Source organism: Coffea arabica, chromosome 11c (assembly GCF_036785885.1).
Source record: "Coffea arabica cultivar ET-39 chromosome 11c, Coffea Arabica ET-39 HiFi, whole genome shotgun sequence".
Taxonomy (NCBI): domain Eukaryota; kingdom Viridiplantae; phylum Streptophyta; class Magnoliopsida; order Gentianales; family Rubiaceae; genus Coffea; species Coffea arabica.
The window spans coordinates 37265907-37289307 of NC_092330.1; the positions used below are offsets into that span (position 1 = coordinate 37265907).

The following is a 23401-nucleotide window of genomic DNA, read 5'->3' on the forward strand; positions in this document are numbered from 1 at the left end:
CAAGAATCGACGCGTTATTCATTTTGTTTCTGCTATTTCCTTTCAAGAAAGACCACAAACTGAGAAGGGAAGCTATTAAAGTTTGCATTTTCCAATTGACCAAAAGGCATTGGACCATAATACTCTCGTATGAATCCAGTCCACGCTTAACCCAGCATAGAAGATGGCCTATATACTTCTGTTCATTGGTTAATGGTCAGAGTCGTAAATGGCTCCATGTTACTAGAACTTCCCCAACTGGACTTTAATTATCTTCTACCCCACAAAGGCATGGAAAATCTAACATTCACTTTTGTGGATTCATCTAAAACAAAATTTGTGAGAACGTCTTCTTGGTGTAACGGTAGATTCAAGACTTCAAATTGTACCCAACTAACTGTTGTACGTAAACATGTTCTTAAAAAAAAAAAAAAAAAAATCATGGGATCGTTTGCAATTTATACTAAAATGTTACGTGTAATGTCTTCAAAAAGTTTAAGAACTCATAGATTTTTTTTCGCACTATGTATAATTGTACTTCAATATTGAATTTTGTTTTTGTTAAAAACTAACTTGAAGTTTTGGATTTTATTTTCTTGGGTGAACCACTTAGGGAGCCCCTTAACTATTCTAGTGATCAAACTATTGGTCTTTTATCTATTTCAAATATTGAATTGGTCCCTCAACAATAAAAAAGTGTCAAAATTTGAGATTTTAATTTATTTCTACCGTTATATCCATCATATTTCCACTTGGATGATGCCAAAATCTTTATTTTCGAAAAAAAACTTCAACAATAATGCCGAGGACTTAAATACGGGGAATTTAAAGTCTGTAACATGGCCTGAGTCAAGTGTGTGATAAATGCATTTATGTTAATTAGATGGTATAATTTCAGAAACCTCCCCTAAGGTTTTTGATAATTTCACTTGGCTCCCCTAAGGTTTCAAAAAATTACACATACCTCTCTTGTCCATTTAAAATGGGAATAATTTCAGAAACCTCCCCTGAGATTTCTGACAATCTCACTCACTTCCCCTGAACTTTGCAAAATATCAGATACCTCGCCTGAACTTATAGTTGGAGTAACAATATCAGCCCATGTCAGAAAAATGAGCATTAAAAAAATATTTTGAGGAGTGAGATGATATTTGTGTTACACATATGCCCTTTTTGCTTATCCACAACTTGAGCTAAAGCAAAAGCAAAAAAAAGGAAGTAATAAGTTGAACCAGATAGAGACAAATGCAGATGGTTTCTTCAAGCAATATTACAATACTATTTATATTTTTTTGTTTTAGCTATTAGACATTTATTTAGCTAATATGATCATTCAATTAATTGAAACATACTTCTGGTGATATAAAAAATGTATAGTTTTACAATTTGAGTGATTAAAAGTATAAATTTTTATTAGTTAAGTCATAAAAAAATATTATTTGAGTGATTAAAAGTATAAATTTTTACTAGTTAAGTCACAAAAAAATTTTCACTATTTGATTAATTGAGTGAATGGCAATTGCAGTTAAATAAATAGTGTAACGATCAAATAACCAAATTCTCAATAGTTTAATAACTCTTTTTGCGATTTTCTCTGTGGAAAATGAAATGAAGTAGCAAGATGCTTCATTTCATTTAGTGCTAGATACTTTAGTTGAGATTTTTTTTTAAAAAAATAATAATTCACACTGTAGTTAGTCGAATTTATTCAACAAGCTTCGTTTGAATAGCAGAACTTAGGTAGATCCGATTTTCTAAAAATTCAATAATCCAAATTGTGTCAGATCACTTTATGAGATGATGTAATATACAATTTACGTCATTGAATTTTTGAAAACCAAATTTACCCAAATATAAGTAATGTGTTACATTAGATAATTGTCTTACAAAAAAAAAACATGAAATACATGACTTAAGAGAAAGGTAACACTAGTGCTAAACTCTTCATTGGTGATTATACTACGAATAAAAAGTGTAAAGTGGAATAGAAGGTATATCAAAAGTTATATCTCTATTACTCATTTAACTAATTTTGCCAAAATAGCTTCAAAATATATTATAAGTTATGAGGGTATATCCGTCAATTCATCATCAATGATATCACAAATAGGGCCCAATAATCTGACAAGGGAGGTATCTGATATTTTGCAAAGTTCAGGGGAGGTGAGCGAGACTGTCAGTAACCTTAGGGGAGGTTTCTGAAATTATCCCTTTAAAATGACAACACTATCCTTAATAATTTTAATAAGACTCTTTTGTTGCCATGTTTATGCAAAGGATGGATTTAATTATTTTGTTTGCCTTTTTCCTTCCAATTCATTTCTCTTATATTTCATTAGAAGTATAGAAGAACTATCAATGTTGTCCCTAATATCTATTCAAATTAAACTTTAAACTAGTAATATTTTTTTGATAACTTTTAATATCCTCCAATATTTTTTGTAGCTTAAAACAAAATGGCCTAAAATCACTACCAAATTATGATAGTTCCACCACTAAACTAGTCCATAAATTTTTATTAAAAAAATAGTCCATAAACTTTAAAAGAAACAAAATAGCACTTTCTTCTCTATCATAAAAAGAATTTATATTCCTAGTAAAGCATTATGAAAAATACCATATTACAGCAAAAGATTTATTGTTATAATTAATTATCAAATAACAAATATTGACATGAAAAACTTGACACTCTTTTTGTTTAGAAAAATAAATTGAACTTTGTAAGATAGGAGCATTTTAAGGTATTTATTAAAATTTTTACTCTATTTTTTGCTCAGAATCTACGTGCATTTCAATCAGTCACTTGCAAGATATTTCCTGCCTACCAAGGAAGATTTATTCCTCATGTTGGACTTCGTGGTAAGCGGATTCTTCTTTCTAGATAGTGATACATAGTTATGGAGACTTTTAAACAACTTTTCTTGTCATTTGAGTCTATTTAACCCTAATCCGGGGTTGATACTAAAGTCACCTAATTTTACCATCTTGACGAAGACCACAAGAGTCGAAATCTATGTCTCTTCTTTCCATCTAACTTTTCTAAAGTGAAATGTAGAGAAAGATAAGTAATTATCTGAGTTTTCTGGCTCCAGTCTGTGGGAGATAAAGACCTTACACTACCATCACTGACTTGACTTAGGCCTGCAGCAGCTATTTTCTTTTTTCTTATATCCTTCCTGTTAATTGGATGGAAAGAAGCGAGAAATAGATTGGAGATTTTGACCCAAGACCTAGACCTGCTAAAGGTCTTCACCTTCCCCCTCCCCCCAAAAAAAAAAAAATTTCTTCCTGCTGTAGTTATTATCTTTTTTCTTACACACCTCTACAATTTCAAGTTCCACTTGCACCGTGAACTCTATCATCACTTGTGTGTGTGTGTGTGTGTGTCTGTGTGTGTTTTTTTATTTCTTTCCTTTCCAATTAATTGCACCATGCAGCACCCTTATTTCTATCTCTTTGTAACCATAGTGGATATGTGGATGAAAAGCATACTTGGTTTTGATACCAATGCACACCTTAATTGTGTGTAGTGAATAACTATCATTTTCATTGCATACCTTAATTGTGTTATTTCAGATTATTTGTAGCCTAAAATTTTTTCACATGTTTCAGTTTTGGCCAATAAGTTTACGCAGTTGACAAGAATTTATTGTAAAACTATCAATTCCTTTGCCAAAATTAACAAAATAGAAGAATTACTAAACAACACCAAAATCCACTGAGAGAATGCTTTACAAAATACTAAAGCACTGAATGGGCTCACTTGAATTCTATAGCCCAAACGGTTCTAAGCAACAAACAGGAAAACAACCATACATGGATCCATGGCCCATCCATCCATCACGCATCAAATATCAAGTGTGTCATGGACACTATACATTTAAGTCATGAATCCCAAAACTGAAAATTAAACCTTTCAGAAATGCTAAGAATAAAAACTAATCCTATATTCCTCTGCATAAATTTTTTTTTTCTTTTTCTTTGATGGTCTGAAGAATATTTTACTGACTTGGCATGGAGAAATAAAGAGCATTTCAGAATCCAAATTTGATTCTATGAGCAATTAATCAGCCAATTTGGCGATTGGAAGCATATACAAATGTCTGTGGAACTATAATTATTTTAAGTCATTTTTTAAATTTGGAGATTTATAATGTAATTTTTCAGATCTGTTCTTTGATATCCGTGTATGTTTGACGACGTATTTTTTGTCATTAGTGCAGATTTTAAAGAAATTATGATATTTTTTCAAAAAAAAAAAACCCGGAGGGGATGGAAACGGCTGAATTCTTTTAATCTCCAATGTCAAAGGAATGTATGAATTAGATGGGGAATCTCCAACGTCAAAGAAAATGCATGAATGAAATGTTCCCAAATCACCTACAGTCTAGTGATGAGCTCCAACGAAAGTAATTTTTCAAAATAGAGCTACTTAACAAATGTTCCCACACAAGAAAAAATATATATTCCCACAGCTCAAGGAAATGGTACATCGTTATTATTCACAATCTCCCACCATCGTCAACACCAATTACAAATTTGAGCTTCAGGTAACGCTTAAAAAGTGTTATTAATTTCTATTAGGTAGTAATTGTTGGACATGAAACTACTTTGCTCTCTCTGTTATGTGCACCTTTAAAAATGTAATTTGAAAAAAAATAAGTTTTTTTTAACGCATGTCCAATCGACACTCGTTAACACATCCACATTCCACCCAATCTATCATGTATATATATATACTAACAATTACTACCATCCCTTACATTTATACATTTTTTCTAATTAATCCTTCTGCATTTTTGCACTTTTTTTAATTAATTTTATATTTCTATAAATCTAACATCTGAAAGACATCTTAACGAGAACACCCATTAGACAGACCGATAAAATAAATACATGAATCTATATGCCATATGCATGCTCTGTATTTACAAATACATATGCCTACGTGTATCTCTACATGGTGATATATATCGACGATCAATTTGTTTCTCATTTATTTGCAAAAATTGAAAAAGGGAAAGGTGGATCAATAACTGAAAGTAAATAATCAACTTAATTGCAATATATGTATGTCAAACAAAAACACAAAGTAAAATGCTTGGGCTTTCATAACATATAAAATGGGATTATGAACTTGAGGTCTCCATATCTGTAAACAAACTTATTGGTAAATACAACATATCTCATTCCTGTTTTGAACCATAAGCATTTCGGTGGTGCACAAAGTCAAGACTAAGAATTCCCCAAATACATTTGCGCCTCAGACCTCTGCAACGTATTCAGGAGAAAAACGTAAGTACTACTTGAATGAATAGTAATCCTTGGATTAAGCTTTTGTTATACCGTAAGATTGAAGAAAAAATTGCTATTGGAATATCACATAAATAATGGTTTATACCTGCTTCAAGGTACGATATCTTTGATAAACTGAAGTTTGATCTTCTGGAGCACTCTTAGAATCTCTTTCATGTTTATTCTCTCCTCAGGAACATATGTTGTACAACTTAAACCAACTTGCAAGATAGATGATATGCATTCAATCTTCCTTTGTACCAGTCCACCTTCATGATGAAGTAAATCTACATCTATAACCTGAATGATGGAATCCGGTAAGCAATCTTGTACCCAACGCCTGAGGCTTAACTCCTCCGTAAACATCTTATCCTTCGGCTTTCTTTTTGTAAATGTTTCCATCAATGTAATCCCAAAGCTGTAAGCATCACTACTTGTTGAAACCAATCCTTCCAATCCATATTCTAGCATCAGTGTTTGAAAATCATTGTCAAAGTCTTTTTTTCAAAGTTCTTATATTGCACATACCGTACTCGTTGTTAAAGTTGAAACATTAATTTGAATGACATAAAAAATTCGAAATTGTAATCAAGAAAAGTCACCTGGGGCAATATATCCAAATGTAGCAAGAGTCTTTGTTTGTACCATAGATTCTCCATCTCCCAACAACTTTGCAATTCCAAAATCACAAACATGCCCAACCATGTCTTGATCCAGTAGAATATTGCTAGGCTTCAAATTACGGTGAACTATAGGAGTTGAATAACCATAATGGAGATATTCCAAACCACAAGCCACATCTATCATAACATCCAATCGTTGCTTCATGTTTAAGAAATGATGGTTTGAATGAAGCCATTTCTCAAGGCATCCATTGGGCATATATTCAAGCACCAAAGCCTTAAAGTCAGGGCTAGAGCAAGCACCAATTACTTTAGTTAAATTTCGATGACGAAGGCAGCTTAAGACTTCACATTCTCTGTCAAAGCTTTTAAATGCACCTTCTAGCTGCAAATCAAATACCTTTATGGCCCAAACAATCCCATTTTCACGAATTCCCTTGTAAACTGAACCAAAGCTCCCCGAGCCAAGTAAGTTGCTCTCGCTGAATCCATTTGTTATTTTTCTAAGTTCATGGAAGGATGCCCTTTCAAATATCGCCATGAGAAGCAAGTTCTGAGTCGGAGCTAGAGTTTTCTTTCTCAACTTTGACCGCATCAAAAAAATTGAAATCACCAAGGCTAATATGACAGATCCTGATGCCAACAGAACAATCATGACTATCCTTTTTGTCCCTGATTCATGTTGAAATGTACTTGTACAAGGTTGGCGCCAAGGAGCACCACACAATGCTTCATTTGAGAGAAAAGATAGGTTCGTGAAATTTGTGAATGGTCCTCCATGAGGAATCGGTCCTCTCAATCTGTTGTAAGACACATTAAAGTATTGGAGATCTGATAGTACCTGTAATGAGTTGGGAATTTCACCTTCCAGATTGTTAAAAGATAGATCCAAATGCCGTAACTGCAGCATATTCTTCAAGGAATCTGGTATCAATCCTTGTAGCTTGTTATGTTCCAAGGCGAGTTCTTGCAAATCCTGTAGTGTTCCAACAGTGCTAGGTATCCCACCCAAGTATTGATTATTTGAAAGGTTCAAATAGACTAATGCCTTCAAGTTTCCAATTTCCGCAGGCAAAGAACCTGTCAAACAATTTTCAGACATGTCCAGCCCCAAAATATCTCTAAGGCTCCAAAAGCTTGTCGGTATCACAGAACTTAACTTGTTAGAATTGAGATAAGCATATCTGAGTGTTGTAACATTTCCTAAACCAGAAGGCACCACACCAGAAAGCTTATTTTTTGCCAGATATAATCCTTCTAAGTTCAACAAATAACAAAGCTCACTTGGAATAGCTCCTTGTATCTGGTTGTCAGTTAGATCTATCATCTGAAGCTTCAACAACCATTTGATTGTAGTTGGAATTACGCCTGTCAAGCTATTGGTTGCAAAGTTCAGCCCTATCAAGTTGCTCAAATTACCAATCGAACTTGGAATTTCACTTCTGATTCCACAACGAGTGGCATCAATGAATTCGAGTGAGCTAGAAAGATTTCCAATAGACTTTGGGAGGAAGCCATTAAGAGGATTCTCATTTATCCACAACCTTCTTAAATGTTTGCAGTTTGATAGGGATATGATGAAGCTCAACTCTTTGGATAGCGAGTCCTCAGAAAAATCATTTTGCGATATAACAAACTGTTCCAGTAATCTCAAGTTTCCAAGAGAACGAGGAATTGCACCAGTAAAATGGTTCACACCAAGGTCTAGCATTCTGAGCCTAGAAGCATTTGAGATAGATGTTAGTATAGTTCCAGTGAATTCATTTCCCCCAAGGTAGAGTCCCTCAAGATTGGGTAAGAAAGCACCTATAGTTGATGGAAGCTTGCCTGACAAATCATTCTCCGCGAGAGAAATAAGTCGTGTAGTTGAACTATTGAAAAGTTTCAATGGGATGGGACCTCTTAACCTATTCGACTCCAAGATTAGTAGTTCCAACTTGCTAAGATTACCAATCTCTTGAGGTATTATACCTGACAAATCAAATTGGTAAAAAAAAAAATTTGAAGATTGCTTGTTGTCCTACTTTTAGAATAGACAATGAGAAGTTATATTTTTGTATTTACACCTATTAAAAAATATTCTTTAGTGTATCTCTGTATAGTCTAATCAATATGAATATTTGATTTCAAGCATGTATACATTAGTACAAATACCATTAGCATTACTAGTGATAAAGGGCACACTCAGCTTACGTGCAATTTAAAAAAAAAAATCACTTTTTATACAAAAGAAATTGGTATAAAATTTTAATAAGTGAAAAACTTTGATCTTTTAAAAGCTTTTTTAATATTATTATAATGTTTGTGGTTGGTTATTGGTGAAAGTTAGTTGTGTTATTGGTTGATAATACATAGGCAACATGTTAATCAGCTAATAAAAGTATAATTAAGTGATGTGATGATAATGTCGAAAATTTAGAAGTGACAAATATGGTCTAATTAAATTTCACCTATATGCACTCCGGTTATTATGTCATCAATTCATTCACATTAATTTGGTCTAATACCATTACAAATGCATTTTTTAAAATTTCTTTATGTTATATCCGCAAATATGATAAACAATCATGCAAAAACATATCATTTCTCCCACGAATATTCCATCTCAACTAATTAATTAACCATTCATTTACTCCTTTATAATTATTAATTTAATAATTAATAATCATTTCTCCTAGGATTGGTTTAATTAATTGTACATATTAATTTATGATCATTTTCCTCCTACCCGTGATTGGTTTAATTGTTCTCCTCAACTACTTCAACCACTAACAAGTTGCTTATTTAATCCCTATATTTTCAGACTTGAATCAGGTATCGACTCGGTCAAACTTAAGAGTCAATGAGTTCGATCAAATTCGATTAGGGGTTGAACCAGATGATGTCATAAATAAAAATTATTTAAAAATTAAAATATTGTACGTAAAATATCTAAGAGCATGTTAATATTAATAAAAGTATATTCATATATATTTGATGTTTCAAATGTATTTAACAAGAAAATACAAGAAAATTAGAACAATCAAATAGCAATTTATATTATTCAATGAACATTAACAAATTTAGAATTAAAATTATAGACTTGATTGAAAAATAACACCAAACTTTAGGACAATATTTATAAAGTATAAAATATTTGAGGTATATTAATAGTTTTTAACAATCTGGAGGTCAAAACATAATATTAAAAATGCTTTGACCCCACATTACACTTTCCCATTTCATCCTCTACTCCTGACGCATTGCATAGAGCACAGCTACCAGAGTTTCATCATCCTCTTTCTTTGCAATTCTGCAACTCCTTTCTTCTTCTTCTTCTTCTTTTAATTTTATTTTCATTCTTATTTTATTAATTTTTTATTCTCAATCTTATGAAATATCAAGCTTATATCTTTTCTTCAAACCTTTCTCTTCTTCACTCCCTTTTTTGCATTTTTGGATCTTTTTTTCTTTTGAATACAAATCTTAGATCTTGTTTAAAAAAATGTTAAAACATTGATTTTTGATGCTTGAATTGAAGTGAAAGAGGAGAGAGCTCACAAGGATTTGGAGTTAAAGGTACGGAAGGAAAAAAATTCAACAAAAAGGAAAATTAAAAAAAACCCAATTTTTACCGGTTCTTCTAGTTTTGACCAAGTCTCTAACAACCCGAGCTTTTAAGATAATTCAGATCGGATACTTGGCTGATTTTCGATTCAATCAATTGGACCGATCGATCCGATCTAAGTTTAAAAACATGCCTTAATTCCCCAACTCTGCCCACCATAACAAAAGTTCCACATTTTCAGCTCTCAATCATTTTTATGTCCACTCAATCTGTGCCCCACAACCTTGTCACAACAATACCTCGTTATTCTCAACTTGTACTGAGCCTTACGTCTTTCAGTAAAATTTACAGCTCATGTGCCTAATCCAAACCGCTTTGACGTCAATTATTGTATTCGTGTCTTTCATATACTTGATCCGTACTCATGGGTACTAACTGCTATCCCATTTTGTAGAATTTTTGCCTAGGAAAGTAGTAACCAAAGCATGACAACATGGCAAAACTTTTGTATCTCACATATCTGAAGTCAAGTAGCTGAATTTAATGAAAGAGGAAGCATCTCAACAAATTCAGGGGCAAAGACAGGAAAGCAAGTGGTATAATTCATTGACAATGTTGGAAATGACAAAACATTTTGAGACTGTTTCAAACGAAATAACATGACATTGTCAACAGAGGCATAGAATTATACACTTTCCTCTCTCCAAGCATTCACTCTTTCTATCTCTTTGTACCCTCTCTCTAAGTGCTTCCTCGTCTTCCTATTTCCCATTGTATCATTTGTTAGGCCCCTATCAGTATCTCAAAAATGTGGCAAGCCACTTTTAAGTGGCTTCCAGACGAGCGCACTCGTCTGGGTCGGTAGGTGATTCAGTTCTCTTCGATTTTTGCTTAATCTTTTCAGGTCCCCTTTTCCTGTAGCATAGAATAGATATAGATTTATCGTAGCGAAAAAAAAATCAGTATCTCTATTTTTGAAGTGCAATCAATTGGAATTTGAAATTGAGTTATAGATGTAGGCTGTAGCATATTGAGATCAAGCTGATCAAAATCGTTTTAGCTCATGCAGTGCACTAGTATGACTGACCAATTGACGTATGAGAAAGAGTCCAATTTGATTTGTATTTGAACTCGTTTGACTTCAAGTTCAAATTCAAGTTTGAGAAAAGTATTCTAATGATGGAATAATGAAATAGATCTCATGTCAAAATGTATCTAGTTTTTTACCTGTAATATTAGCACGCTCCATGCTTAGTATCTCCAAATTATAGAGATTGCCAATGATTTTTGGAATTTCACCTGCCCAGAAATCACGGCATGATGATAAATATAATTAACAGTATGACATAATTATATGTATAATATATATATGTATGTATATATATTTAGGAATTCTAAGGATCTTCAGTCAAGTTTCAAACAGTATCACGTAAATCTCCCGTATATATTGGCAAAATGACGATTACATACACCCCCAAAAATTGGAGGTCATTTTGGTGGCAATCTTTATGCATATGTCAATGGATTTTTATATGTGTGCATAAATTAGAAATAAAATTGATATAAAATCTAAATATGCATATCGAAATTAATATTTTTTACATTTTCTTTCGTAGACGGTAAAGCCATGAAGTTTCAAATGTCTGAAAATGGTAAGGGGAAATTACACAAAAACCCCCACGTGGCTTGAAAATATACTTTTAACATCCTTATGCTTTGGATTCAAAGGCAAGAGAGATGGAATCCATCAAAACCAATGGTTTTGTACAAAAAGACAACTCTACCCATTAATATACATAGCGTTAATTCGTTCTTCGTTCACAAATTTATTTGTTACATCAAACAAAATTGTGTGTATGGCATAGTCATTAATCCCGGCCTAGACATCAACCTGACAAGGCCATTGGTATAACAGGTTAGCGACTTAACTATAGATTTACTGACCCAGTCGGTGTTTCTAAAATATTGTACAATAAAACATTTTAATTACTAAAAACATTATAATTATTAAATTACTAGTTGAACAGGTCAGTATTTTAGATTTTACCGATTGAATTGATGAATTATTGACTAGTTAACGATTTCCTTCCTCATTCAGTCCAACTACTAATCCAAGATCACTAAGTTGACCAATTGAACTATCGAGTTAGGTGAGGTTAGGTTTAGTAACTCTGTGTTCTTTTATTTTCTAACTTTTATCTTTATTTTGTTGAAAACAAAAACTTCTTTATTCACTTGAAGTTTGCACCAATACTCAAGTAGTTAGCGATTATCAGCAATAGTGTATGTGATGTAAATTTTTCATGCTCTTATGAGTTTAGTCTCAAAATCCTCTAAAAGCCAATGCGGTTTTCTCATTGGGTTACGAAGGATTTTGAACAATTTTCAATGGGTTATGATGGATTTTCAGTCTTAATCTGCACTCCACACAATAAAATTAAATCAGTTAGTCGTGGACGACAATTGCCGGCTATAATTAGTTACTTTAGTAATGTTGTTGCAAATTTTGATTGATTAAGGAAGAATATTTTTCATTTTACATCTTTTGACAAAATAAAGATGAAAAAGTTGACAAATAAAAACATTGAAACATTGCAAACTAACAATTCAGTTTGAAATAAATAAAGATAACGCACAGAATGGGGCCAAAACTGGAAATACTTTCAAGTGAGAAACATAATTAAGAAAAAGGATGAATTTACGTTATGTATGTTAATAGAGTTGTCTTCTTGCACAAGACTGTTAGTTTGTATGCATTTCATCATCTTAGCTAGAGGTGTCAAAGTGGGCGATTTGGGCGGGTTTGAAAGGGTTGAAATAGGTAATGGGTAATGCGTATATGTGAGTCAACCCATTTATACCTATTTAATTAGATGGGTATAAAGGCTAAGTTAAAAAATGAGTTGAGTAACCCAATTACCCATTTGTAACCTATTTATTTTACCTTTTTGTAAACTTATTTAAATTCATTTTTGCAAACTAAATTATCAATTTATTTCACCCTTTACACCTATCATTAGTTTTAAATATTTATTTGTAATGCTCAATATGCCTAATTACCAATTTTTTCCCATCCATGTTCTATATCGTAAAATTGCATACTATTTAATAATTGAACAATAAGAATATAAAATTTTGAACTAATTACTATGAAAGTTAACATAAAAACTTCATCAAAAAATTTTGAACCCCTAGCATTTTTTTGGTCTGTAAATTTAAATTTTCATTTTGGAAAGATAGGAAAGGAGGCTAAAACTTATCATACATTGGTAATGTTGAAAAATAAGCAAGTTAACAAACAACGAGAAAATAAAATGATAAGATAAACCAACAAATAATAATAATAAATTAAACAAACGTAGTTAACATCATGGCAAAATGAAAAATCTGGAAAAAAAATTAAGTAGGATATCTATCTGTGTAAAAGATGTATCAAATATTTGTTAAGGCTGAAAAATAAAACATTCCACTATAGACAAAGTTTCAGCAATATTAATGCATGAAAGTCTCCAACAATGAATTCATTAATCAAACACAGGTCTCAAATTTCTTCTAAATGGGTGGGAGAAGAATGGAGGTTTGGAGAAGACAATTTTAAATGGGTTAATTGGGTTTGATGGGTTGCCGAATTATACCGATTTTTAAAAACTTAATATACCCATATCCAATTATTCATGGGTGGATATGCATAAATTTAGTTAAATGGGTTTGATTGTCATCTATAATCGTAGCTTTCAATCTAAAGTGCAAAGGGTTTAGCTGTATATTTCTAAACCGCATGGCAGTTAGAGGTTAGAGTACCACACCCTATGGCGTTCTTGAGTAATGTCTCCAATTTTTAACTATTATTACCTATGTGAAAACATCCCCATATAATCCTTGATGAACAAATATGCAAAAAAGAAGGAATCATTGCTTATATACAGTCTACCTAAACATTAAGTTTCAACTTAATCTATTTAAACATTAAGTTTAAGTGTTTCTCCACACATACGCATCTAAACTCACAACCCTACAAGCATTTCAAAACAAAGTGAACTTGGCAGCTTACCTGTCAGGTCGTTCCCACCCAAATATAATTGTGTAAGCGTGGTTAGATTCCAAATTTCCTTTGGTATATATCCTCGGAATTTGTTGTGAGACAAGGATAAAACTTGAAGTCTTGAGCATTCTCCGATGCCTGATGGAATTTCACCTTCAAAGTTATTAAGTGATAAGTAAAGCCCTTTAAGTTGTGGGAGATAATTGCAGATATGTGCTTGGAGGGAACCCGATAAGCTATTATTGGTAAAACCAATAACTTGCAATGAGGAGAGGTTAGACAGAGCCAGTGGCAGAGGGCCTACAAGTTGGTTAAATTGAATTTCCAAAAATTTCAATTTCGGTAGAGCCCTGAATTCTTCTGAAAGATTTCCAGTAAAAAAGTTGAAACCCAAACTGATGGTCTCTAACTTTGTGAAATAGAGAGCCTGCCTGATAATGAACCTGAAAATCCGTTATCTCGGAAGGATAAGTATCGGAGTGCAGTTAAACCTCCCAACCATGACGGAAGTTCTCCCTCAAAGGCATTACCTTCCAAGTTGATGTACTTCACTCGGCGCAGACGAGATAGCTCGGTTGGAAGATGTCCATGAAAGCTGTTATTCATAACATTCAACCTGACGAGAAAAGAAAGATTTCCCAATTGTGGAGGCATCGTTCCCGCAATTCCCATGTAAGAAAGGTCGATGGCTGCGACTCTGCGATGACGAGCATTACAAGTGATTCCAATCCAGTTGCAAACAGAGGTAGAAGTGGACCAGTTGGTTGGGATGATCCTTCGGGGATCGAAAATGGCGGCTTTGAAGGCAAGAAGCGCATTCAGATCACTAGCACTGTTGTTTTGGCTGCTGGCAACTATTATGCTAGCTGAGCTAGTTGTGAGTCTTGTGACGAAGTGCAACACTAAGGCTCCAATAAAAAGAAAATAATTTGTCATCCCCATATATTTTAGAAAAAGACAGCCTAACAACTCGGATTAAACAATTTTATCAAGACTATGGTAAACCGTCTATCCCATTTGTTTTGCCTTATTTATAGCTAATCATCTACCTGGAGCCATGTTCGAAGTCAACGAAGCTGTGAAACATACACAAAAGTATTGTGCAATATATGGATTTTTATAAAAGAAACCTATGGTGCAATAGATGAATTATTTACAGAAACAGAAATTCTCAATAGCGTAGAAAATTTTCCTGCAAGAAATTTCTTGAAAAGCTTCCCATGTCAGGTCATCCATCCCTTCTGCGATCTACTTTGACAATAAATAGGTGGTGCAAAAGCTACTTATTCAGAAAAGGCAAATGGATCCTCAATTATACAAAGCAGCCCAATCGGGTGATTCAAATGTTATCAGACGGTGTGCAGATCAACTTGATTCTCAGCTTACTCCGAACCAAAATACAGTCCTTCACATATTAGCACAATTCTGTGACTCTTCATATGCTGTTGAGCAGATTCTCGGAATAAACCACTCCTTGCTGTGCAAACAAAATGCAAAAGGCAATACTGCCCTGCATGTAGCTGCTAGAAACCGGTACTCTGGTGTCGTGCGAGCTCTTATTGATTGCGCAAAAAATGGTGAAAAGCCTGATAAACATAACTCTGAAGGGTGGATAAAGATGCTTAGACTGACTAATGACAATAGAGACACAGCCCTTCATTTGGCTGTAAGGACAAACTGCTATGACATTGTGGAACTCTTGGTAAAAGAAGATGATGAGCTTCCACAGCCCCGGAACAACGCAGGGGAGAGCCCTCTTTATCTTGCTGTTGAGAGGGGATATCACGATATTGTGGATCTGATTTTAGGAACTTGTAAGTCACCATCTTATCATGGTCCTCATTTTACAACGGCTTTGCATCGTGCAGCAATGGGGAACTCCTTAGGTAATGCTTAGCTTAGAATAAATTGAAGAGCATATTATGTCTTAAACTCTCTCTAGTCTCTGTTCAGTAATCATCTTAGTTAAAACAAACAAAAATGGTGGTTTCATGAGTTAAATTTTTTTAGTCCAACTAATAGTTGTATGGATAGATGTGTAGGAATCCCTTGACAATTTTGAAATTCTTTATTGTTCTTCTCTTAGTCAACATGGAGTTCTTATAGAAGTGAATCTTGAATCAGTGAGAAAATATTTTCAATCTGGTGATTGCACAGAATGCGTGAAATTGCTATTAGGCAAGTTGCCAAATCTCACGAAGGAGGCAGATCATGATGGACAGACTGCATTACATATTGCTGCAAAACTTGGTCACCAGGAAGTTATAAAATTACTACTCTCAGCAGATAAGTCTGTGGCCTATATCAGGTCTTGCCAGGTTTACTCCATGACTAAATCCAAAACGTCCAAGACAGCCCTACATGTAGCAGTGAAGTATGGGCATTTAAATGTGGTAAAAGAAATTTTATCACACTGCCCTGATTGTTGGGAGATGTGCAATGGCGATAACCAGAACATTCTTCATCTTGCTGTGGCAAAAGAACAGAAACAATTGTTGGACTTCATCTTAGACAACGTTTGGGCTTCTGAACTCATCAATGAGGGGGACCTTGGTGGAAATACTCCTCTCCATCTTTATGCTGCTACTAAAAATTTGGATGGCTGTAATCTCATAAGTCACATCCATGCAGATAAGAACGCCTTCAATTTTGCTAATTTCACTCCGCTAGATGTGGTCGTACAAGCTCCTGATCAGACTGAAAGACTGGTAAGTATCTTCAGCTATTCAGTACTTGTTCAGACTTCTTATGAATTTCTGCAGTTGATTCTGTGCAAAAATTAATAACTGCTGCCATTTTTCAATCTCGTGTTCTTTCAGAATGTAATCAAGGGTGAGCTGGAGAGAAATGGTGCTACTCGAGGATTTCGCCGTAGTGGAACTAGATTGAAAGGAAAGCGTGAAGAAGCACTTTACAAAAGCAACCAATGTAATCAACTAGCAAAAGATTCGAAAAGAAAAGATGACACTTATTTGATAGTTGCTGCACTGATAGTAACAGTCACTTTTGCGGCTGGTTTTACTGTTCCAGGAGGGTATGAAAGTAGTGATGGTCCAAATAAAGGCATGGCAGTTCTAAGACACAAACCATCTTTTATTGTCTTTGTAATTGCGGATATGATTGCCTTGGCATACGCCTCAGCAGCAGTTTTTCTACAATTTAAGTTTTCACCCTCAGAAATTGACTGTGAACGCTGGTTATGGTACAGTAAGAGTAATACTCATTGGAACATTAGAGTCGCCCTGATGGCAATGGTGACAGCATTTGTTTCTGGCCTGTTTGCTGTGCTATCATCACCGTTAATCAAAGCCTTAGTATGTTATTCAGGAATCACTTCATTTCTTGTGTTTATGGGATTTTTTGTGATTTTTACAACGGAAGATTACTACTTTTGGCTCCGAAATGCTGGAAATCGGTGTAAGATCATTTTCTCATTGTGGTGTGGAAGACTTCGGATTGCAATTGTTAGGTTCCGGAGTTGGTGATTTGTACTGGTCTTTCATGTAGTAAAATGAAGTGAATGTTGTTAATGGGAACACTTACTCTTTAAAATGCTCGGGATACCGTCAACACCAGCTTTTTCCTTTACCTTCTACCAAGACACTACTGACACTACCCAAATTCTAATTTCCATGTTGCCATTGCGTTATACAGGCTTCTCAGTCCCCAAGGAAAGTAATTGGATTGACTACTTATTAGCCGTTTCTGTGATTCTTCATCTGCAGTTGAAAAAAATTGAATTAATTATTTCCCTGCTGCATGAATCCAGTGCAAAAGGTGAGACTGCACTCCGTATAGCTGCCAGAAACAGACATTCCAGTGTCTACAAGCAGTTATCAATAGCAAACAGGATTGTCAAATACATTGCCGAATCAAGCAAGCAGTTGCTTAGGCAGACTAAAAGGAGACTAAAAGCAGTTTTTTTGACCCCCGGAATGAGGACAGGGGAACTCTGCATAATTTTCATCCGGAGGAAATATCATTCCATAACTGATCTTATTTGGAAAATTTGAAGTCAAAACTGTCCAATTTATGCTGGCCTTTCTCGTAAAATTGCCTTGAATTCTGCAACAATAACCATTTCTAAGGTAAATTTATTCTTGGAATAGGACATGGGGTAAATTATTCTAGTTCTTTCATTTCTGACATATTTGCAGAGCCCTTCTCTTCTGTTTACAATATCAAACTGTCTTCTAAGATGGATCTGGGGCAACATAAGTAAATTTAGGAACAGTCTTAGTGCATGCATCGGTCGTCATCATTTAATAAGAAGATTAAATTTTGCCATACACAATTTATGCCTCAAAAGAGTGCACTCCTCTCACACGGGCATAAAATCGAAATTGTACTACACCCAATAGGAGGACTACACTGGTTCCTGTCAAATTGGACCTTCAAAGAACAACATAGGGTGTCATTGTATCAATTTTGCATCTTTCGAAAATCATCCTTTCGACATATCATGAATAAAAGTAGATTTCAAGGAATCGACGGAAAAAAACTTGACAATTTTTACCTTCTTCTAATTCTCAATCTTAAGCATTGAAGCAAGTAAGCTATGAAGTTCAAGCTTGAAGAATGGACCTTTATTGTGCTCCCCAAAGGACAGTAGCATACCAAATCTTAGATTGAACATACAAGTACGTGAACTAAGCATGGACAATAGCTTAAAGCGTATAGAGCAGGGGTGAACTAAGCATGGACATATGATGGTACATATACAAAATACTCTATGATGGTAAACATATAAGGTACAATCCACTGGGACTTTTGTCCCTGCCCCTTTTCCATGAGAGCAGTGGAGAGTTAAATTATTTGTTTCCAGGATTGTCACTTGGCTCTCTTTATTGAAATCAAACTTTCCTTGTAAGTTACAGATCTAAAACGAGTGTAATGCCCAAGAAAAACATCAAAGTTCTGGAGTTGCAGGCATGCACTGAGGGTACACAAATAAACTCTTTTGTGGACTTGCTAACCAGAAGAAGCTCGTCCTTCCAAAAAAACCAGCATGTTCCTGAAGGCAGTGAGCTCAGGTCCAGTCGAATACACCTTCATCCTAGACTCCTCAACACCGTACTCCTCCATCACCCATACGCCAACATGCTCCTCTGCTATACCACTCTCCGGTACTCCACCATGAAATTAAGGCAAGGGATTCTCTTAGCACATCGACACCACAGGAGACATAACATGTTTGTTGAGATATGCCAACTTTTCCTACTGATTTTTTTTAGATTATGTTTGGTATCAAAATAATTTAGTTAGTAGAAGAATAAATCTTGTAGTCAAGATATTTGTTAATCAAAGATCATGTTGGTTTGTTAACAAATATTTTAGCTAAGATTTACTAATAAAAGATTATGTTTTATTGAGATTTTTCTGGATAATTGTTAGGTAGATATTTGCTAGTTTGTTTCATGTAATCACTATAAATAATGAGTTGATTAATGAATAACATAAACTTATTTTTACCTTCAATACAAGTCTCTTATAAGTATTTTTTGCAACACTAAAGTGTTGTTTCTTAATTTATACCCCAAAAAATTAACAATGTGGTATTAGAGCCTATATCTTAAGGGCTTGAGTCTTTTTTTGAGAGTGAATGTATTCGGTGAGGATCTTTTATAAGTTCAAAACCATGATAGGAAAGAAATTTTTTGTCAAATATTTCAACTTTTAGTGGTGAAACTTGTCAAATTTGGACCATTAAATTTTGAACTTATTTGGTAGTCAATGATCTAAGGGATATGGTGGAGACAAATTTTGTCTTGCCAATAGAATCGATGGATACGCAGATTGGAAACATAGAGTTGTAGTTAGACAGAGATCCGAGACCAACATTCATGACAAGTGTCCATTTTACCTAATAGTTTGTGTTATTTTAGATCATTTGTAGTTAATTTTGAACTCCTAAGAAAATATGAAAGACCATTTTGACAATATTTGATGTCCATGAGTAACTTTGAGAAGACTTGTGAATTCGTCCCTTTTACTTGTTAAAATTTATCATTTTTGGTACGGATGAAAGAGCAACAAAAATACGGGACTATTTACAAAAAGTCATCACCAAATTGGATGAAAGCATACGAGACCGGACAATGAATTTCGAGTTAGATACCAAATTGGATACCAGTTAGAATGTTTTGCAAGAGAAAGGGTGATGAGTAGCATACGACGTCGGATAAAGGGAGTCAAACCAGATAATCGTGCCAGATACTCTTTAGAGGATTTTCTGAAGAAGAGTGTTTAGTAATATACAGTGTCAGATAGTGAAATTCGCTTCGGATACCGCTTGGTATACTTGATCAGGAAAAATCAATAAGTTGCGCAACTTACACAACTTGCAATCAGCTTTTCATCCTTCTTTTCTGTAATGGCTATGACGTTTTGACAGCTACATTTTGGGTCCAAAACATCAATTTTTGTCAACTTTATTTCACTCCATTGCACATTTTTAACTCTTCAAGACACAAAAGATATTTTGGTGGAAGATTGGAGAAGTTTTGAAAATTATAAATAGAGGAGCCTTTAGTCTTAGAAGGAAGCTTTTGAGCTTTAGTTTCTAGTTGGTTTTAGAGGGGGAGAAAGTTTTGAAGCAAAAGAGAGAAACAAAAGTTTATAGGCAAGACACAAATCCACAATACTTATAACTTTTTTCTTCATTTCTATTAGTTTATAGGACTAGTTTAGGACTTTTGTTGTGCATCCACTCTTGTATTGGCTCCACAAGGAGGCCGATGGAGATGAAGATGGAAAAGCTCAAGAAACTCTAGTGACAAGGGTTTTCTTTTCCTCACCTCTTAATATTTGTATTAGATTCTAAATTTTGTTAATGCAAGTTTTGGATATTATATTTGTGATGTTGTTTTAAAATTTATGCCTTGAGTATTTGGTTGAGTTATCTATAATTTCTAAGTATTGATTTCTTGATTATTTTAAGCTATTATCTTGATTAATTTATTCAGTACTTTTGATCTCAAAATTATGATTAACTGGCCATTAATTGTGATAATTTCAAGGTGTTAGATTTGCAATAAAAATTAAAATTGGACACTAGTTCATAGAAGTATTAAACCTAGAGAATACACTCACGAAAGTAGAAATACACTTTTGTAGCTTGTTTCGCAGTAATTTCATAGAAGTAAATGAATTTATAGTTAATCTCATAACCACAAAAGTAGATATAGATTAGTTATAGATATGGTTGATACACTAGCGAAAACAAATATCACGTATGATAAGTGACTAATTTGAGCTATATTTGAATGACATTTTATATTATTTTTAGTCACTTTGGCTATATTATAGGAAGAAAATTGATCATTTTGGCTATAATTTGTTTAAAATGTTCTTAAATAATTAAATGAGGTTTATGTCACTTTTTACTTGCATTTTGTCCATAATTTGTATAGGAGTTGAAAATAAACTTCATTTGGATGAAAAGGAAAGTTGACAATTTTGACACATTTTTGTATTTCGGCTATAACTTGAGTTACAGTGATCGAATTAAGATGATTCTTGAACTATTTTGAAGATAAGAGATAGATCTACAAATCTTGTGAAGATATCAAAATCCAGTTTGAAGGTTTTCCAGGTCAAAAAGTCGAATTACAGTAGCCAATTTCTATGGTCAAAACTGAAATGAGACATTGAGTAATGAAGGGTATTTCAGTCATTTCTCAGCCTACACATATCCAAATGAGATGATTCTTGATGCATTGGAAAGCTAACTCAAAGGGTTACAAATTTTATGTTTTGGTCAAGAGTTAATTCAGCTTCTATCATCGTGAAAAGTTCAGTTGAAATTGATGCAAAATCGGAATGCCTTGAAGACTGAACAGAAATTGCAAAGAAAGGCAGGGGAGCAATCCAGCCGTATTATGGCCGGATTTTGGTCAGAAATGGCTGCTCTCCACTTGTACAACTTGTTTCCTCCTCCAATAATTCACAAAAATTGATGGACGTGTGACAACCATTTAGCAGCTGTAAAAGGGATATTTGAAGCCTCATTTTTTGACTACATTCATCTATAAATGGCCATGGACTTATAAGGATCAAGAGAGCTTGGGGGAGAGAAAGGAAGCACCATAAAAATATAGTTCTTAGCTTGTTTCTTAGCTCTTTAGTTTAGTTAGTGTAGGATAGTTAGTTTCTAGCTAGTTTATCCTTTCTTGTATAGAAGCTAGAAGAAGATGAAGTTGGAGGATGAAGAAGGCAAGGAGAGAGCTCATGTGACAAGGGTTGCTCTACCTTCCAAATCTTTATCTTTTGTAATTGATTCTTAAATTTAGTTAATATGCAAGTTATGGATTCTATGTTTATTATGTGTTTCTAAAATTTATGCCTTGGGTTTGGTTGAACTTTCTATGATTGTTAGTGTTTATTATTTGGTTATTTGATGCTATTATTTTGAGTAAATTATTTAACATTTTAGCTCTTTAAATCATGATTAACCTGGTACCATTAATTGTGATTATCTAAAGGTGTTGTTTTTTCAATGAAAATTGAGATTTAACGCTAGTTCAAGAAGTGCTAAACTTAGGGAGTTCACTCACGAGAGTAAAGGAGTATTTTTGTGGTTTAAATGATTCATTTCATGTAATTTCATAGAAAAAATGAACTTGTAGTTAATTTCATAACCACGAGCGTAGGTATGGATTAGTTATAAGTATAGTTGATTTACTACGAAAGTAGGTTTCACATGTATAAGGAAATTACGCCATAACTAGCCAAGATAGTAGTACTCAATGATCCAAAAGTAGCACTTGCATGAGTAGTTAGGAATACCATAACCTAAGCAGCTTTCATTTGTTATTTTCTTGCATAAGTTTAGCATAGTTTTATTTCTTTAATTCATTGATCGTCTAAATAATAGAGAAACTTTAGTAGTGCTAGTAATTGTCCAATCTTTCTCGTGGGATCGATCCGATATATGCCCTAAATTACTAGTTGACCTGTATACTTGCAGTCAAAACGGATATAAATTGGATTTAAACTTATACTTATATTTAAAACCCGTCAACGTACATAAGGAAATTACACCATGGCTTAGCCAAGATTTTAATACTAATTTAATCAGAAAGTTGCACTAGCATAAGTAGACAGAGATTCCATTATCCGACGAGTTTTCATTTGTATTCTGTTCCCATTAATAGCTTAGATTTGTTAGTTATAGTTTGTTGAAAGTCTAAATAACAGAGAAACTTTAGTAGTGCCGATAGTTGTCCGTCTCCCTGTGGATTCGACCCTAATTATCCTTTACTCGCTTACGGCCCGTATACTTGCGAAAAATCACGTGTGAGGTAGTTTAGAAGATTATAAATTTAAAATTTGACTATAGATTGAACTTTATTGTTATATGCATACCCTATGCACGTCAAATTTTTGACGCCATTGTCGGGGAAGGTTTATAGCAATATCGACGTGAAGAGTGACTTTATTAGTTTAGACATTTTTATTTGACTTCTTGTGTTATTCTATCTCTTTTTTTCGTTTGTATGTTGGTGTGTTTGTTTGAATTTTGTTTTGTTGTGTTTTGTTTTTGTTTTTATCGAGTGTGCTACTAACATCTATTTTTCTTACCTAATCTTACTTTTGAGGTGTTTAGAAGTATTTTTAGGAAACGAGAAAGATAGATTCTTTTGAAAGACGAGGCTTGATAGGAGGAAGAAAGGAAATGAATCCTCCATACTTTCAAGACTATAATAATAGAGAAATTCATAATAATCATGCAAGTATGCCTTTTGATAATGGCATAGTAAGGTTAAATGCTAAATTGAACAATTTGATACACTTGGTTGAATAATATAGAAATGTTAATGTTTCAAATTTCAATTATATGGTTTGTGTTTTGTGTGGAGGTTATCACGTTGATTATCAATGTATGCAAGCACAATATCTAGATTACTTTGATGG

At 33.8% G+C, this 23401-nt stretch overlaps 2 protein-coding genes and 1 long non-coding RNA gene across 4 annotated transcripts; 1 reads left to right on the forward strand and 2 right to left on the reverse strand.

Annotated features, from left to right (window-relative positions):
• Positions 1 to 5069: 5069 nt before the first annotated feature.
• On the reverse strand, positions 5070 to 5734 carry LOC140017022 (uncharacterized). The gene is made up of 2 exons (XR_011823311.1): positions 5381 to 5734; positions 5070 to 5250 (listed from the first exon to the last, which is right to left on the reverse strand). It is a non-coding gene; the product is annotated as an uncharacterized lncRNA (long non-coding RNA).
• Positions 5735 to 5862: 128 nt separating this feature from the next.
• On the reverse strand, positions 5863 to 7608 carry LOC113718538 (uncharacterized). Its single transcript, XM_027243438.2, has one exon. The coding sequence runs from the start codon at positions 7606 to 7608 to the stop codon at positions 5863 to 5865; it is 1746 nt and encodes a 581-aa protein (XP_027099239.2).
• A 7094-nt stretch (positions 7609 to 14702) lies between these two features.
• Positions 14703 to 17038, forward strand: LOC113716492 (protein ACCELERATED CELL DEATH 6-like). 2 transcript variants are annotated; one of them, XM_027240840.2, is made up of 3 exons: positions 14703 to 15372; positions 15611 to 16194; positions 16306 to 17038. In XM_027240840.2, the coding sequence occupies exons 1-3, from the start codon at positions 14787 to 14789 to the stop codon at positions 16969 to 16971; spliced, it is 1836 nt and encodes a 611-aa protein (XP_027096641.1). In that variant the 5' UTR covers positions 14703 to 14786; the 3' UTR covers positions 16972 to 17038. The 2 variants fall into 2 exon arrangements, with proteins under 2 accessions (XP_027096641.1, XP_027096642.1); XM_027240841.2 differs by having other exon boundaries at positions 15644 to 16194.
• The last annotated feature ends 6363 nt before the right edge of the window (positions 17039 to 23401 follow it).